A 17,744-nucleotide genomic window follows, 5' to 3' on the forward strand; every position below is an offset into this window, starting at 1 on the left:
TCATTACTAATAATTCATAATCATACCTTAAAAAAAAATCAGAAAAAATGCAAGAAATGTGGAATGGTCCTCCTGGGTTTAGGCCATCAAAATCAGCTTCAGCACCATGCTCTCCAGCGAAGCCGCTTTCGATGCCTCGAACCCGGTCCGAGTCCTTCCACATTACTCATAAAGTTCCTGTTGGTGATACCCCTTATGTTAGAGCCAAACATGTTCAGGTTTGTGTATAATTCAGTACTAATGTCATTTTTTTTTTTTGGTTGTGAAATATTGAATTTTGGTTTTTGGGTTGTTTTGATTAGTTGGTGGATAAAGATCCAGAGAAGGCAATTCCTTTATTTTGGGCTGCAATTAATGCTGGAGATAGAGTTGATAGTGCTCTAAAAGATATGGCTATTGTTATGAAGCAGCAAAATCGGGCTGATGAAGCGATTGAGGCTATTAAATCGTTGCGAAGCCGGTGTTCGGAGCAGGCTCAGGAGTCTCTTGATAACATTCTCTTAGATCTTTACAAGGTAGTTTAATAGAGCTTTGACAATTGACTTGAAAAATAATTGGTGTAATCTTAAAATATATTGGTTATTGAAATTGTGGTGTTTGTTGTTGCAGAGATGTGGGAGATTGGATGATCAAATTGCACTTTTGAAGCACAAATTGTATTTGATTCAACAAGGGTTAGCATTCAATGGAAAAAGGACGAAAACAGCGCGATCTCAAGGGAAAAAATTTCAGGTCTCAGTGGAGCAAGAAGCCACTCGTTTGCTGGTAACAAATTAGTCCATAAAATCATTCATTCCTTCAATTGGTAATAAATTTATTAATGATTTAAAATACGACAAATTCTAGCATGATACACATGAAATCACCCCTCTATACTACTTTATCCTAAACAACCGTTACACTTTACCTTTTTACGTGTGCCAATGTAACATTAATTGTCCGTAAAGTCGTTCAATTGGTAATAATTTATTAATGAATATGACAAATTCTAGCATGATACGGTCTCACTAGGTAACTTCACCCCTCTATTTAACCGAAACAACGGTTACATTTTACCTTAATAATTGTGTCAATGTAACATTAATACGGTGTATGCCTAATTAAATGTTCGGAAATTTATCACATATTACGTTACGTTAAATAACTTCTACATCCTACTTCATTCGAAACAATTGTTACATTAAACCATTCTACATATGCCGTGTAATATTAACACGGAAGACGTATAATTGTATGTTCGGAAACATTTATTATATTTATAATAAGGTCCCACATTATTATATGTACATAAGTTACAAATGAGGGTCAAAATGGTGTTTGTGGATGGTGACAAAAGTCAAAGTCAAAGTGAAAGTGTAACACTTGCAAAATTATTATTTCAGGGAAATCTAGGATGGGCACTGATGCAGCAAAACAACTATGTAGAAGCAGAGGATGCATACAGGAGAGCATTATCTATTGCACCTGATAACAACAAGATGTGCAATTTAGGCATCTGCCTAATGAAACAGGGCAGAATCGTCGAGGCTAAACAGACTCTCCGGCGAGTGAAGCCGGCAGTAGCGGACGGGCCGAGAGGGATGGACTCCCACCTCAAGGCTTATGAAAGGGCACAACAAATGCTTGCAGACTTGGAATCAGAAATGATGCAAAAAGCAGGGGACTCTGTTTCAGAACAGAGCAGGCTTTTCAATACTTTCTTGGGATCATCCTCACTTTGGCAGCCTCAACCTTGCAGAGAAACATATACCTGCCAACCAACCAGCAAAATCCCAGATGAATTTCCTGATGAAAACACAAATTCCAACATTATATCTAACAATAATCAGAATTTCCCACCCAAACCAAATGGGTTTTTACCAATGGGAAATTCTTGGAATATTGATGCACCCCCATTTTATTCCTCCAAATTGGGGGGAACCCAATTCAGTGAGACCCTTAAGAGGACAAGATCCGGGAGCGCGGCGAGTTTCGGAGATGAGAACAACAATCCAGCAGTGGAGGAGGAGACTATCAAGATTAGTAGTAAAAATGGTAATCAAGAGAGGGAAAATAAGATTTTGAGGAGATCATTGGAGGAACCACTTAATAAAGTAGCTGATTTTTTGCCTGATGACAAAGATTTTGAAGATGCTATAATTTCTGCAGTTCTGAATACAATTGATACAGAAAATTCTGCTGCAGAAGTTAAGAAAATCTCACAGAAGTTTGAGGTGAAGAAGGCTGCTGCAGTTGACAGAAGGCTGAAAGTTTTTCAGGATATAACTTTGTCTTTGAGTCCTAGGGCTTAACAAAAAAAAAAAAAAAAAAAAAAAAAAAAAAAAAAAAAAAAAATTGAGTCTTGGATTGATTTAATTTAATTCACTCAATTTATGCTAATTTAATTAATTTAGTATAATAGGAGATGCACTTGTTCTCCTTTTCCTTGATCTTCTTACAATGTTTAACTTTCAGCCTGCTGCTGCATATTGGTAGTAGTTTTGGGGATTGAGAAATAGTCTCAATTGTTTAACCAAGGAATTATTTACATCACATGAAGATAATAAAGTTTTTATTGTCATTTATCTCAAATCTTTGTTGCCATTTTATAGCGCTTTAAGTATGGATACAATTGTCATTTAGCTAACCGTATGCATTTAGTTAGTTAGGGTTTCTCCTTATTCCGTACATATCTCGTTAGAATGTAACGTTGTAATAGTTGAATAAGAATAAAGTTATCATTTAGCTAACCGCTATAGCGCTATACATTTAGGGTTACATATCTAAAGTTTTTGTTTACATTCGGTACATTCTAAATGTAACGCAAAATTAACATAATTAATGCAACGTTTTGGATAAGATGTAATCCATTTCCTTTATTGCTTAAATTAGGGAACAGTAAAGAAATTTCCAGGTTTGTATTTGGTATAGTACTATATATGTAGCATTTTATATTCTACTCATTCTTGTTTAATTCATACAAGATGATTGCAGTAACAGAGACAATTACACCAAGTGCAGCCTTGGAAATAATCTTCCTCCAAGGAAGGGGTGGATTGAACCCCAACTCTGACAGCTTCTTGTGTGACTCTGCATAATCTCTGAAGAACGCGTCTTCATCCTGATATTCAACGATCTCATCAGTTAATTTCAGCAGCTAATTTCCATGCTCAGAACTGTAAATACACTGTGTTGAATGCAGTAGATTACCTTAGCATAGAGCTCAACATAGCGTCGAAATCTAGGATCCTCTACAAGAGCCTTATCAGTAGGAAGTTTCAATAACCCCCATTGTTCACCATTCAACAACTCTCTGATAATATTTCTAGTATAAGCTGTTTGTTACATATAATGGATAAATCAAAATTTATGAATCGAACTTACACATAATAGGAATTGTCGAATTTCATTGGGTCTTTAGTCCAAGTGCCTTCGTAACCTGATATCTCCTTATGAGCCTCACCCTAGATGTTGTACCAGAGGCCAAAAATGAGCAAATCAGCAAAATATTAACCAGTTTGGTTTATAAAGAATCAGGTGAAGAGAACAAAGTCGTAACATTTTGCTAAGGTCTAATAGTCTACCAGTGTGTGGCCTCCTGATAGCGCGACAATATCCTTGTCAGTAAATCCCATTCTGTAAAATACCTCTCTCAAATGTCCAGCACCTGTAATCGAATCAATGCTCTTAGTAACATGTCCTTCATACTAACATGTTACCTGAAGGTTACTCATATTACTGAAGAGATAGTTGTAGATGAATACATACCCAAATTTGCATCAGGAAGGCGTCCTTCCTCTGGAGATTCTGTGGAGTCCTGGTAATTAACATCGATAATAATTGTTACTGTGATGCAATAATAGTTAAGAAGTATATAACAGATAAAGTGTTCTTATAACATGTATGCATGTACTGTCTTACCACTCGTCCAGGAACAAAGTCGATGGTTGGGCCGCCTGTAACTTCAACTGCAACAACTCCAGCAAGCTGAAAGAAACAAGGGATGTTTGGGAATGAGCTAAAACAGATTGCAGTGGCTTAATTGATTTAGTTATGATAAAGAACATTTTTAAGCATCTAATACTAGTCTAACAAATGTAATAATAGGGTAAGAAGGTGAAATTTAGCTAGGTACTTGTTTAATTATTAAATCTAAAATCTAAATTCATTGACTTAGTTGTAAAGGAAGGAATGCTTAGAGAAGTTCCTTTCTTCTAAATTAGGAAAACTCATTACATGCATTAAATAACAAAAAGAACTACTCATATATAGATATATACATGTATGTTGTTCGTAGTTAATTGTCATTGTGACAATAATAATTCCAACATTCCAAAAAAGTATACGTGACTAAATTATTCTACCTGATAAAGATCTGCATAAGTGATCTTTGGGTGTTTATCCTTTATTGTTCCTGAGATGAACAATCAGAAAAGTTGTTAGAGGAAGTTAAATTACTGTTGCAAGAAATTCTTATACATAAGAAATTAAACTAGGGTTAGGACTAATTAGTTTAAGCTCACCACAAAGAGCAACAGCTGTTTTGAGGCCACGGTTGGCTCTGTGCTCCATTTCCTCCTTGGTTCTGATTGAGCCATTCGGGCCTCCTGTTTTCGTCTTTGCATCATATGTACCTGCATCGTGCCATCTACGACACAGAACAAAACAACAAGTAAGTAAACATTGAAATTAAAAAAAATTTAAAAAAAAATTTGAAAAAACATTAGTTCATAAAAGTGGAAAATTTAAGACCTAAATTAACAAAATGGTAAATGAAGCAAGAGAGATTACGTACGCTAAGCGAAGCATACTAGGAGCACATTGGTTGGCAGAGATGAGAGCGCGGAGGTCTCTTCGAGCTTTCTCAATTTCCTTCAAATATTCTCCATCCACCAACTGTTTTTTTTCTCTTCCTAGCATATTGTAAAACTTAGAAAAAATGGAAGGGTAGTCTTGGACGGACTAATAATGGTAATATATTGGCTATTAATATAAAACGAACTTCGAACATGAAGAGTTGAATTCAAGTTAAGTGAGGGAATTAACAAAGGCAAAGGATTGGATTTATTACTAGAACTGCTCAAGAAAGGGATTGCTTTAATGCTTTTGCTTGTATAGGAGGAAATAGTAAAATTTTGGAATGAGTTTACTTTAGATATATTTCTATGCTTAAGAGTATCATTGTTTGATTGTAGGATTGATATACAATTATTCATATTAATCATTTGTCCTGTACGTCTTTCTTTTGAACCTATGAAACGTTAAGAGATGTTGATTGCAGTCACCTTATTACGAAATGGCTTATGCATATAGTCATGGTTATAACATGACATCAATAAAGCATGGAAACAAGCCAAGTTTTTCTTAGTACATGAGGTAGGGGATTGTACCAGTTTCGAGCAAGTGAACTCGTGTACGTACAATATTCCCCATTATTAGCACTCCTTAATACATAACATAATACTAGAGGGAAAGTATATGATCCCACATTTAATTCTAAATAACAACATAGAGTATTAGATCACAGCCTACAGGAACATCCATTACATATCAGTCTAGGCTGCTGTCAATACATGCATCTTCCATCTTTTAGGCTTTCTTAGAGGGGCAGCAGGAGTGTCCTGGGTGAAACCCGAGCTCTGACATCTTCTTGTGTGAGTCCGCATAGTGTGCAAAGAAGACCTTTTCATCCTGCCAATTCGAAACAGAATGAATTTATATTGATCAGTTCATAATCTGACAAAATAGTTCAGAACTCAGTTAGCCTGCAAATCAGAGCCTTGCATAATTCATTCTTTCGTCCTGCCTGATAATATACGCAGAATATTCTCTATCATTGCCAATTTTTATAAGTAGCTAGTATTCGGAGCCATGTTACAGAGTTAATAAGTACTAAAACAGTATGCATGTCTAGAAAGTGATCACGATAAATTGAAATTATATTGCTAAAAAATGGATGTACTGTATTACCTTAGCATACAGTTGAACATATTTACGGAAATCAGGGTCCTCGGCAAGAACTTTGTCTGTAGGGAATTGCACCAGTCCAGGAGTTTCACCCTTCCTCAAGTTTCTGATCACAAAAAGAAACTAAATCTTTAAGTATACATAGACTTAGGGATGTCAGTGGGGCGGGTCAAGTAGGAGACCCGCCCCATCCCCGCCCCAATGGGGCGGGGATGGGTCTCAGTTTGGCGGGTGGTGAGGCGGGGATGGGGATAAAAACCATACCCGCCATGGGTGATGGGGCGGGGGTGGATTTTAAGTTGTACCTGCCCCATCCCCGCCCCACCCCACCTGCCCCACTTCATACCCGCCCCATCCCCACCTCATACCCACATCTATATATCTTTTAAAGCAAAATTACATACTTTTATACTATTTATAAAATAATTACGTGAAATACAATATTAATTATAATACTTTGTATGACACTTATATTATAACACAAAAATGTGTGTAGAATGTTTTATTTTATAATTCGTATTAATTATGTAAGATTGTTTATTTGAGATACAGAGATTAGGTGGATCTTGGATGGGGATTAGGCGGGTCTTTGGTGGGGATAAGGTAGGGATGGATATCCAAGTGGGGGGTGGGACGGGGATGGTTTTGGAGTTGTACCCGGTGGGGCGGGGATGGGGATGAAAATTGGACCCGCCGCGGGGATGGGGATGAAAATATTAGGTGGGGATGGGGATGGGAAGACCAACATCCGCCCCGCCCCATTGACATCCCTATACATAGTTAAGACGATAAATACATATTTACATGATAAAAAATCTTGTTAGTGTAATAAATTCCTTTGAAAACACAGTCTTACATATAATAGGAATTGTCAAACTTCAAAGGATCTTTGGTGAAAGGACCATCAAAACCCGATATATCCTTGTGTGCTCGACCCTATAAGTTAAGTAAATTTAGAATAAGCTAAGGTATGTACAAAATGAACAATTATAACCCATAAAATGGATTGTCTTGTCACAATTTTTTTTTTTAAAAACAGAACAATGAAGTTGTACAGATTGCCTAAGGATTTTAGAAAAATTAGCTTACCAAAGTGTGAGCTCCAGATAGAACCACAATATCCCTATTGTTCAAGCCCATTCGATAAAATATATCCTTCAGATGCTGGGAACCTACAACGATACATAGAATTCACAGATTTATCAACTATGCTTTTTACTTCTGCTATAGTTAGTCTAATACATAAACGTTACATGTAAAAGGTAGGAACGTAACCAAGGACACACAATTAAAACACATAAGATCTCATACGCGAATCTAGCTAGGTTATGACCTTCAATGCTTGAATAAAGATCATAATCTCATGTATATGACCTGGTTGCAGGTTTTCAAATTTTCCTGCATTAGACCCCTTGGTAGCACAATATCATTTTTGTGCGCGTGACAACTATAAGCCAGGTGACACTATTGATAATGTGTAAGTCAGTATGTATAACTAGTACTAACACAAGGGTGATGATCAAAGTGGTACCTCCATTAGGATTTGGAAGGTCTCCGCGGTCTTGTTGATCCAGAGCATCCTATTTCAAAGAACCACAATATATGTAAGGTACAGTTATGGTAATCGATTAATACTGAGAAGGATTTTAAGATAACCTCTTTCAAATTTGATGTTGCATGTGTCACTTACCGGTCGACCAGGGATAAAAGGAATAACAGGACCTCCAGTAACTTCAACAGCAACAATACCAGCAAGCTGAAACAACACCAGTATATATTTTGACTACATCGTGTTAGACTTTACTGTTGTCACGTTACTAATTCAAATTGCACTGTCAACTTGACAGAACTACATATGAAGATATTGGAGCTCTAATAAATTCTTTCCAAAGAATAGTAATCTTATTACTTTAAACTCTAAGCGTAAAGATAGCACAATAATAACTCATTATCTAACTTTTAATTTCTCAATTAGAAATTTACCTGGTAAAGGTCAGCATATGTAACCTTGGGGTGCTTAACCTTCACTTGTTCTGAGACAACAGATAGCCGAAAGTTGTGTTAGAAACGTATCTTAAATATCTCCATACCCACACTTGCACACGCGCGCACACATGCCCACACACATGAAGGAGAAAGAAGATAACAGAAAACACGAGAAACAACAAGTTCATCTTGATGATAAACAAAATTTGTTTATCTAATGGCATTTTCGTAAATAAATCAACAAAAAATCCCAGTCAACATGGCATTCTCATAAATAAGTTAACATTTGTGGGACCCACATATTAATAAAAGTTGTCAACTTATTTACAAAAATATCATGCTGACTGGAGTGAATTGTTGATATATTTACGAAAATGTCATTAGATAAACAAATTTTGTTTATCATGAAGATAAATGGGGGCTCCCTCAAAAACACCAGAAAATACAAAGTAGGTCGTAAGAAAAAAATCTGAGTGGCTCACCGCAGAAATCAATTCCATTCTTAATACCGCCGTTGGGAGGGTTGTTAAGCTCATTCCTTATTGAGCCATTTACACCTCCGGTTTTTGTTCTGGCATCATAAGTACCTGCATCATGGAATCTAATACACCAAAAAGTAATTAGGATCTTATGTACTAGTATGCTTGCTTTATTTATTGGTATTATTGGTTGATGAATTTGAGAAACAATGTTATTTACATAACACTTAAACATGTTCTTGCTTGCACCCAACAAAAATAAAAGGAACTCATTGAGAATTTCGGAATTGTTCAAAGAGCATAGGGGCACAAGGGTTGGTTGATTTAAGTAACATCCACAGTTTTGTACGGAGTCATTTCTAGTACCATCATAAAACATACTGTCACGACAATCTAATGTATACCAAAATTATGTACCACCACATTTCTATATATTATGTACCTAGAATACGTGATTTAAATTTACTATTATGTTGATCATTGGATCTACGGAGTTCTTTGTATAATATAACATCATCATGCGGACTTTATTATTAAGGTCACATTGATTAGAAGCTCGTCAGCCAAAATGAGTATTTTAAAACCAAATCACAACAAATTAAAAAAATATTTGGGAGGTGAAAGGGATGAATTAAAGAAGAAAGGTTACGCTAATCGAAGCACAATGGGAGCAAATTTCTTGTTATTCTGAAGAAGATGATGAAGGTCTCTACGAGCCCCTTCAATTTGTTTCAAGTATTCGGCATCTACAATGTGCCCTGCTCGTGATTGTTGTTGATGTGCCATGGTGCAAAACTGGTGCAAAACAATATGCTTAAAAATGAAATAAAATTTAGCAGATTACTAGAAAATGTATGCAAAATTGGATTTGTAAAGGCTTATATTTATACAAGGTTTGTTAAATTATTAAACTTATTCCAAGTTTTCACGTGCCAAAATTTGTATGAGTAATTTATTAATGTTATTGTATAAAATTATTTAAGAATTGTACGATATGTTTCATTTTCATGGGTGGCTTATGATTTTTTAATTAGAAGCATCCAATTCTGTGAAAATGAAAGTATGAAGTTGATCCTCATCTCTATTTGCGTACATAATCTAGAAAGAACAAGATTCAATAATTTATTTGGTTATCAAAATAAGATACAATAATGGAAGTACCACATAATTGGAGTAATTTCAGATCAACTTGACTACTTGTCTTAATCAGCTTCGAACCCGGCTAGTATGGTATTAAGCATTAACATTGCCATATTGGTGACTCAAAACAGAAAGTAACAATCTATTTAAGAAAAAAGGAAAAAAAAAAAAAAAAAAAAAAAAAAAAAAGGACAGGGAAAAAAGATCTAAACTTATTGAGTAAAATTTTCACCACTCATTTATTATGTTATAAGATAGCATCTCAAATTGATGAAATGGTGAAATTAATAAATAAGATGAAATATTTTTTGTTGTAGGTTGTGTTTGGTGAAAAGCTCAAAGCTTAAATCTGAATCTAATTGATTGTGGTGTTAGCTAATTTTGACTAGTTGATTGTATTTACTAATTTGACCAATCTATCTATACTATATACTAAAGTAATCACCGGAGGGACACTTGGCATGATTTTGTAAAAAAAATTCCCTCCAAAATGCTCTAATTTTTTTTTTAATAAAAAATTCTATTAAAAAATTAAATTTTTTAAAGGATAGACATTTATAAATTCAAATTTCAAAAAAAAAAAAAAAAAAAGTGTTACAAATATCATTTAATTACTATGAACTATTACGAGTATTATTACTAAATCATACTTTATAAATCCATGCATTGCACGGGGATCAAACTAGTTGATAAATAAATCTGAATCTAATTGATTGTGGCCTGGTGGTAGCTAATTTTGACTAGCTGATTCCATAGTGTTGATTTGTTAAAGTTGTTTAAGATGTAATGTGAATGTGACCAATAAAGATATTAACATATTTTATTGTGGTAGGATTTTGGGTTAAATGAGGGTATAATTGTCATTTCACCTTAAAGCACTTGAATAAGTTAATGAAAAAGCTCCTTTGAATAGCTTATTAAAAATGAGCTTATTTGGTGAAATAAACTCTTTGAATCAGCTTACCATCAAAGACTCCAAATAACATGACAATTATCTTATTAGACTATTTAAACGATGCTTGCAAAGATGCAATACTTCCTCCGTCCCTTAATACAAAGCCTCTTTCTCTTTATTATGTGAGTAATAAATGCTAAAAAGAGGCTTTATACTAAGAGATGGAGGGAGTACTCTTTAACACAATAGATTTTCTAAACTAATTGAACAATAAATTAACAAGATAATGATTAGAATACAAATCTCATAGGATATTTCATAATCCATATAATAAGAGAATTGAATTCTGTCAACATTCAAATTTAGTCTTATCAAGGAACCAAATTCAATTTTGTCAAAAAAACTTTGCAAAAGATCACATAAAAAGGTTTTCGATTCTTTTTACTCTCAATCTGAAGACTATACACCCCAATATGAAAGAATTGGGACCAAAATTTATTAGTATAATGCTACTTGATCATACCCAATATGGAAGTATCAAATACCATTCCACATTACATTAACTTTAGAGTATGGCCAATTGAAGTTCAATAGAGTCTCCACTCAATCTTTTTTTTCTTCTTTAATTAATCAGCAATATTACGATTCTAAACCACTCACAATTAAGGCATTTTTTATGTACACATAAGTTAGGATTATAGTGTTCTCTACTCAAAATTGAAATACCACTTGTTGAAACCCCATTTATAATCAACTTGTGAGTTATTTCACATTGGAAAAAGAAACTAGATAACACTGCTTTAAAAGTGGAGAAAATCACTCATACTCACCATTTGATTTTAGTATGATTGGGCTTATAATTATTGGACCAAATTCTTTAATTCTTTTATGAGTTTTTCAGGTTTTTTATATTCTCTTAAATTTAATATGGTATATAGAAATTGAGTTGTTAGAACGAGACAGCCCCAGTCGATCAGGCTGATCTACAAATATTTGTAAATCAGTCTACTTGGTGGGCCATGGTATGTCAGGATAAATATTATATTAATGCAAAGTACGAACTTCAACTGTGAGAAACTAAGGGCATGATTATGGACGTTTGAAACGGAGGTAGTAGCGTCGTTACTCTTTTAATTCCCAAAAATTAGAAAAAAAGCTATTTCACTCCTACATTCTCATCTGGATCTTCGTTGTTACACATTACTGCACAAGAGTGAAAGAGAACCGTATTCCATAGAAGAAGATGATCCTCAGAGAATTACAAACTCCGACAGCATTATTCGGTTGTACAGGGTTTTTTTTTTTTTTTTAATTTTATCTTTATTTTTTTATTTTTTGTGTGTGTTGAATTGAATTGTTAAAGTGTAGTTAATAGATCTGTTATGGTATGTGGTAGTGTAGTCAATTGCTGGGATGAATTGGATTTCGAATTGCGGAGGAAATTCAATTTGGGGAATTCCTCTAATGGTTTGAAAAGGGAAAGTGATTCACGAAATGCAGATGGAGGTTACGGTATTGACTATCCCCAACGTTAGTCAACAATTTGCCATGTCATTCAGCCGTTTGAGGAACATCTTGCTACAGTTACAGAATTACCCCCAACTAAATCATTGAAAAGACTAAAATAGGCCCTGATTGGATGAGTTTGTCAATCAGCTGATTAACTTGTATTTCCTCTGTTAGAACAATGTTCATGTCCTATGTATGTACAATGTCTTACAAGTGTTTATAGGCTTTTAACAATAGGAACAAACTTAATTATACTACAGAAATTCATATTTTGTGCACAAAATATATATGTGGCTAGCCACACCATTATTAGTTGATTGTGTAGCCACGTCACATACAAGCCACTAATTGAATAATAAGGGTTATGACGGTTATAAGATAGGGTAACCGCAATGGGAAAATGGTATTACTCTTATAAACAAGTAAATTTATTTTTTTTAATAGACAAATCAAAAGAAAAGGGGTTACTCGCTCAATTGAACAAATGTGATAACTTTTTAAAAAAAGAATGCGAGTAATTATATATTAATAAATTGGAGTTCGTAGAGACAATATAACTATATAAGGTTATCCTTATGAATAATTAAGATTACTCATATTTATGGATAAAGGTGACCTCTTATGAGCAAATGTGACCACATTATGTGGCTGCCACACAATTGTATTTTGAGATGGATTAACATATTGCGTGCATGCTATGCTAATAAGTACTCCGTACTGTCATACTGTGTATACAAGTTTTTTTTTTTTTTTTTTTAATTTTTTATCATATGCAGATGTTGAATAGGTTGAGATTAATCGTACCAATTTCAATTAAGAAATAACGAAATCTCACATTACACTTTGAAACACTAGAAATTATAATTAGCATTAATTAATAGTAGTACATCCTAAGCTAGTACATCTGGACATGCTACCATTTATATAAAATAGTAGTAGTACATAATACTAGTAACTTAAGGGAATTATTCAAACTTGAAATCTCAAATACAACATCAACACAGTACAATTAATTAACGATACATGCATACTACATAGCACCAAACCATAGTACGTACTATATAGTATATAGGAACATCCATAATACATATATATCAGTCTAGCTTATTATTAGGTTGCCATGCATGTCTATGCCATGACTACTTCAAGCTTTAGCACCCGGGACCGGGCTGGGTGGATGAAACCCGAGCTCCGACATCTTCTTGTGTGATTCAGCATAGTGGTTGAAGAAAGCTTGTTCATCCTGCGTGCCATTGTTATGCAATATTAATCTTGAGCAGTTTGTGACAAATCACCCAATTAATTAATGTTCTGAATGAGAATGTATTACCTTGGCATATAGTTGAACATATTTGCTAAAAGCAGGATCCTCAACGAGAACTTTGTCCGTGGGAAATTTCACCAATCCAGGTTTATCAGCCTTCCTCAAGTTTCTGAACATACATTTAGTAAATATCTTATGAGTATAACTTAGATTAAGCAATCAAAATATTGCTGTAATTATTGGTATTAATTAATTCTTGTAATTTAATACGTATAGTCTTACACAAAATAGGAATTGTCGAATTTGAAAGGTTCCTCTGTGAAGGGACCATCAAAGCCAGATCTATCTCTGTTTGCTCGACCCTGTCATTAAGTACGTACAACATAAGATTTAAAAAAATAAATAAAATAAATAACTAAATAAAATAAAATAAAATAAAATAAAATGAAGAGAGAAAAAAAAGGTGTAGGAATTGGCATACCAATGTGTGAGCCCCCGATAAGACCACAATATCCCTATCTTTAAAACCCATTCGATTAAATACATCTCTTAGATGTTTGCCATCTAACCAAAAAAAAAAAAAAAACATTTATCAATTATTAGTCACAAACTCACAGCAAGTATGAATCTGTATGATGCATAATAAAAATATATACGAGTACATTAAAAAATAAAAAATAAAATAAAATAAAAAATAAAATAAAATAAAAAGTTGAGATCTGATCTCAACCTATAAGTTAAGTGTATACCTTATATAGTCCGTAATATAATATAATATAATATTCTAGCTTATTCATTTGCGATTACTTCACAATTTTTGTTAGAATGATGGTTTTATTGAATCGTCTTGTATTAGTGATAGGAGTGTCCGTTCGGTTTTCGGTTTGGATTTAGTCCAAATCCGATCCAATCCGAAATATAATTCGGTTTTCAATTTTCCAATCCGATCCGATCCGAATTTCTCTCTTGATCCAATCCGATCCAATCCGAATTAAAATTCAGTTATTTGGATCCGATCCGAAAATCCGAATTATAATACATTATTTTTTAGCTCCTAATACAATTATAAAAATAAAGCTTTAATATAAATAAAAGTCTTTAAAATAATGATTAAAATAAATAGTTCGACGCCAAGTCATTAATTAATTAATACAAAGTCTCCCTAATTTATTTTTTGTAGTAGTAAGTATTTGAGCTAAACTTCAAAAAATGAAGAAATCCATATTTATACAAGCTTAATTTTACAATTCGGTTTTCGGTTTGGATTGGATCCAATTAGGGTCAATCCGACCCAATCCGAAAATCCGAATTTTCAAAAATCTCAATCCGATCCGATCCGATCCGATTTAAAGTTCGGATCCGATCCGAATTGATAATTCGGTTTGGATTTGATTGGATTTCGGTTTTTATCCAAATTATGGACACCCCTAATTAGTGAGGTTTGATTCAATGACCTTTGAATTGAAGTAAAATTTATACTTAAATACTAATAGTCTAGACTTTAGAACAAGTATAAAGATGATGAACTATTTTGCTATGTACCTCCATTAGGTTGTGGAAGAGCTCCCCTGTCTTGTTGATCCTTAGAATCCTATTTGGAAAAGTCACAAAAATAAATTGTAGAGTGAGATAATTGTAATAAATACGGATATTTAAAGGAAAAAAAAAAAAGTACTCGTATAATAATGTAATCATTTTTAAAAAAAAAAAAAAAAGTTTATAGGTTCCATGTAACACTTACAGGACGACCTGGAACAAAGGCGATTTTAGGTCCTCCGGTTACTTCAACCGCGAGCATACCAGCAAGCTACATCAACAACAATACAATTAATGAAAAGTGAATTGTACTACTTGCACGCCCGTTTGTTTCAAATACTTTAAGAATAAAGTGGGATATATCAAATTTTAAATTTACTAGAGTCAATAAGAAATTCACCTGGTAATAATCAGCATAAGTAATCTTTGGGTATTTAGACTTCACTGGCTCTAATAAAGAATTAAGAAAATGTATTAAGTATTCAACAATAAGGTAAACGCATAGCATTCTACTACGTATATAAGTTCAAGTAATGAGCCCGTTTTTCTTACCCAAAAAATCAACAGCAACTTTGAGACCATTGTTGGCAGGGTTGCTCAACTCACGTCTAATTGAACCATTTGGACCTCCCGTCTTCGTTTTAGCGTCATAAGTTCCTGCTTCATGAAATCTATAACACCATAACTAAATGAGAGGCCTTATTCAAGATCGGTTTGTTTATATATTTTAAGATGTACTTTTTACCTCGTATTAATTAAAAGAAAGATTTATTTATTATTAATGTATGTACTGACACTCTATATTTTAAATTAATGAAATTCTATGAGTAACGTTAATTTAGTATTTTAAATAAGTTGGGACATAGATATTACGGAGTAATTCTTTTTCTTGTAAAATCAATTGAAGTATTGATCACAATTTACTATATTTACTCATACATTAAGACATATATAGGACTACATTTGAGATTAATTAAACAAGGATATCACATGTACTACGCAAATGTAATATCACAAACACAAGCACGATATATATAATGCAATCCTCAATATATTATATACCATTTTATAATTTATTAGTTACTCAATTCAACTAAATTAGTATGCATCCATCCACACAAAATAAGTACGAGACAACTAGAAATATATTTGACTGAATAATACTAATACGAATTGAAGTATATATTACGGAGTATACATTATGACTTTATGAGAGAAAAGAGAAGAAAGATGATTACGCTAAGCGAAGCAAAATGGGAGAGAACTTCTTGTTCTTCTGAAGAAGATCAAGAAGATCTTTACGAGAACCCTCAATTTGTTTTAGATAATCAACATCAACAACGCTCTTTGTGGTAGCTGCCATGGTACCTTGTTAAAATGTCCAAATTTCTTTTAAGTGGAAAAATATATGATAAGCTAAGATATGCAAATATGAGTTCATGGGATAGGCTATTTATAGAAGGTCTTAAGCACGTTAGAACACCATAAAATAAAAATAATTCGTTAAATTTTATTCCAAGTTGTCACATGCATTGCAATTTGCAATTGTTATCATAACAACAGATTATTTTTTTTTTTTTTTTTTTTTTTAGGAATAGATATTCCAAGTTGTGACTAGTATTTAAATAATGCAAGATATGTTACATTTTCATGGGCGGCTCTCGATTAAAGCATTTTATTCTATATTTAAAAACTAAAAAAAAAAAAAAGTAGGAAATAGAGTTTAGCCTCATCTCTTTTTACTTTACTCCTCTGTTTTAAAATGATCTCTCACTTTGATTGTACTTTAACAACGAATACATTTAATTGGATATTGTAAAATATAAAACAGTTAAATTATAATAAATGACTCATTGAGGCGAATCAAACAAGACCTAACAATACATAACTATATATTATATAGAATAGTTTATATAGTAAGTATTACGAGTAATTTGAAAGATTTTTTCATCTTATGAATTGAATAATGTCAAGATATCAAGTGAGAAACAGTTTTAAAATAAACAAAGTATTATTTAATTAATTTAGGCTCAATGTATCATTTTGTTTTGTTTTTTTTTTTCTTTTTTTGACAAAAATGTACGGAGTATCATTTTGGATTACATACAAGTATACAACTTAAGGTTGGTGACCATGTGGCATGCATTATTGCGAAGTTCCCTCGCCTCCCTCGGGTTAAAATTTATAAAGTAATTCTCCTGTCACAAAAATAAATAATATTGTACAGTAATACAAAACGAGAGGTTTGTATTGAAAAAGAAAGAGCGAATTAGTACATATTTATTCAATAGCATTGCCCTGTAAGAGAAGATTCATAGATCGTTTCGCATTGGTAAATATAAAGAATATATATCGTTGATAAAAATTACTCCGTTTAATAACAATTCATCCAGTTCACAAAAAAAGTACTCTTTAGGCTTGGAGCTTGTTTTCTTCAGTTTAGTATTAGTTCAGTTCATTCAGTTCCTAATTTCCTTCTCTTATAAAATTTTCGTTTTAGCTCTATTTACTTCAATTCAATTCAGCTCAGTTCAATAAATCAGAACATGCCCTTACTTTTCATAAATCATTCACCGACCCTCGGTTAATTTGACGTTGAAATACAGTAGTGTAACACCCCCGATTTACTAGCTAATAATAAACAATAAATAAAGGAAAATAAACAACCTTTGAATAAAATTGCGGAAGCATACACCTAAATCGGAGGTATTACCGCCACACTCGACAATCTGTCAAGTGCTAAGGCTTACAAAATCCCAATAATTACAACCCAATAAACTAGGTGAGCTATTTATACAACTTTATAAACTCATTATAGCATACTAATCGATCACTTGAGCTCCTTTAGCTACGATCACTTGATCAACCTGCTAAGACAGTCTTGTCTGCTCACCATTAAGGACAAATTCCAAAATAGATCGTCGCAGGGCCACCATAAGAAAAAGACATGGCCGCAAACACAAGTAGCACAACAAAATAACACACACGT

The 17,744-nt window shown here is 33.2% G+C and overlaps 4 protein-coding genes across 4 annotated transcripts; 1 reads left to right on the plus strand and 3 right to left on the minus strand.

Annotated features, from left to right (window-relative positions):
- Nucleotides 1–29: 29 nt before the first annotated feature.
- On the plus strand, nt 30–2,559 carry LOC145601901 (protein POLLENLESS 3-LIKE 2-like). The gene is made up of 4 exons (XM_081657987.1): nt 30–218; nt 303–515; nt 610–765; nt 1,383–2,559. Exons 1-4 carry the CDS (start codon nt 48–50, stop codon nt 2,289–2,291), a joined length of 1,449 nt encoding a protein of 482 aa, XP_081514113.1. The 5' UTR covers nt 30–47; the 3' UTR covers nt 2,292–2,559.
- Nucleotides 2,560–2,838: 279 nt separating this feature from the next.
- Nucleotides 2,839–5,079, minus strand: LOC145601416 (putative L-ascorbate peroxidase 3, peroxisomal). The gene is made up of 9 exons (XM_081657432.1): nt 4,775–5,079; nt 4,503–4,627; nt 4,344–4,393; nt 3,901–3,966; nt 3,748–3,796; nt 3,564–3,646; nt 3,364–3,443; nt 3,190–3,292; nt 2,839–3,100 (listed from the first exon to the last, which is right to left on the minus strand). Exons 1-9 carry the CDS (start codon nt 4,897–4,899, stop codon nt 2,936–2,938), a joined length of 846 nt encoding a protein of 281 aa, XP_081513558.1. The 5' UTR covers nt 4,900–5,079; the 3' UTR covers nt 2,839–2,935.
- Nucleotides 5,080–5,265: 186 nt separating this feature from the next.
- LOC145601417 (L-ascorbate peroxidase 5, peroxisomal-like) lies at nt 5,266–9,357 on the minus strand. Its single transcript, XM_081657433.1, has 9 exons — nt 9,061–9,357; nt 8,415–8,533; nt 7,930–7,979; nt 7,637–7,702; nt 7,478–7,526; nt 7,036–7,118; nt 6,803–6,882; nt 5,950–6,052; nt 5,266–5,670 (listed from the first exon to the last, which is right to left on the minus strand). The coding sequence occupies exons 1-9, from the start codon at nt 9,195–9,197 to the stop codon at nt 5,569–5,571; spliced, it is 789 nt and encodes a 262-aa protein (XP_081513559.1). The 5' UTR covers nt 9,198–9,357; the 3' UTR covers nt 5,266–5,568.
- A 3,742-nt stretch (nt 9,358–13,099) lies between these two features.
- On the minus strand, nt 13,100–16,118 carry LOC145600183 (putative L-ascorbate peroxidase 3, peroxisomal). Its single transcript, XM_081656081.1, has 9 exons — nt 15,994–16,118; nt 15,308–15,426; nt 15,156–15,205; nt 14,961–15,026; nt 14,762–14,810; nt 13,701–13,783; nt 13,502–13,581; nt 13,286–13,388; nt 13,100–13,198 (listed from the first exon to the last, which is right to left on the minus strand). Exons 1-9 carry the CDS (start codon nt 16,116–16,118, stop codon nt 13,100–13,102), a joined length of 774 nt encoding a protein of 257 aa, XP_081512207.1.
- Between the last annotated feature and the right edge of the window lie 1,626 nt (nt 16,119–17,744).

This window comes from Chenopodium album, chromosome 21 (assembly GCF_948465745.1).
Source record: "Chenopodium album chromosome 21, dcCheAlbu1.1, whole genome shotgun sequence".
Classification (NCBI taxonomy): Eukaryota; Viridiplantae; Streptophyta; class Magnoliopsida; order Caryophyllales; family Amaranthaceae; genus Chenopodium; species Chenopodium album.

What these genes read in the sequence shown, in the direction of transcription:
- LOC145601417 (XM_081657433.1), bottom strand. Translation starts at nt 9,197, where the DNA reads ATGGCACATCAACAACAATCACGAGCAGGGCACATTGTAGATGCCGAA. An exon ending in CATATGCTGACCTTTACCAG is followed by an intron (nt 7,703 to 7,929) that starts GTAAATTTCTAA and finishes GTGTTGTTTCAG; the next exon opens with CTTGCTGGTATTGTTGCTGT. An exon ending in ATGTTCAACTGTATGCTAAG is followed by an intron (nt 5,671 to 5,949) that starts GTAATACAGTAC and finishes TCGAATTGGCAG; the next exon opens with GATGAAAAGGTCTTCTTTGC.
- LOC145601901 (XM_081657987.1), top strand. Translation starts at nt 48, where the DNA reads ATGCAAGAAATGTGGAATGGTCCTCCTGGGTTTAGGCCATCAAAATCA. An exon ending in TTCTCTTAGATCTTTACAAG is followed by an intron (nt 516 to 609) that starts GTAGTTTAATAG and finishes TTGTTGTTGCAG; the next exon opens with AGATGTGGGAGATTGGATGA. An exon ending in AAGAAGCCACTCGTTTGCTG is followed by an intron (nt 766 to 1,382) that starts GTAACAAATTAG and finishes TTATTATTTCAG; the next exon opens with GGAAATCTAGGATGGGCACT.
- LOC145601416 (XM_081657432.1), bottom strand. Translation starts at nt 4,899, where the DNA reads ATGCTAGGAAGAGAAAAAAAACAGTTGGTGGATGGAGAATATTTGAAG. An exon ending in CTTATGCAGATCTTTATCAG is followed by an intron (nt 3,967 to 4,343) that starts GTAGAATAATTT and finishes TGTTTCTTTCAG; the next exon opens with CTTGCTGGAGTTGTTGCAGT. An exon ending in TTCGACAATTCCTATTATGT is followed by an intron (nt 3,293 to 3,363) that starts GTAAGTTCGATT and finishes AAATATTATCAG; the next exon opens with AGAGTTGTTGAATGGTGAAC.
- LOC145600183 (XM_081656081.1), bottom strand. Translation starts at nt 16,118, where the DNA reads ATGGCAGCTACCACAAAGAGCGTTGTTGATGTTGATTATCTAAAACAA. An exon ending in TCTTCCACAACCTAATGGAG is followed by an intron (nt 13,784 to 14,761) that starts GTACATAGCAAA and finishes TTTTTTGGTTAG; the next exon opens with ATGGCAAACATCTAAGAGAT. An exon ending in TTCGACAATTCCTATTTTGT is followed by an intron (nt 13,389 to 13,501) that starts GTAAGACTATAC and finishes ATGTATGTTCAG; the next exon opens with AAACTTGAGGAAGGCTGATA.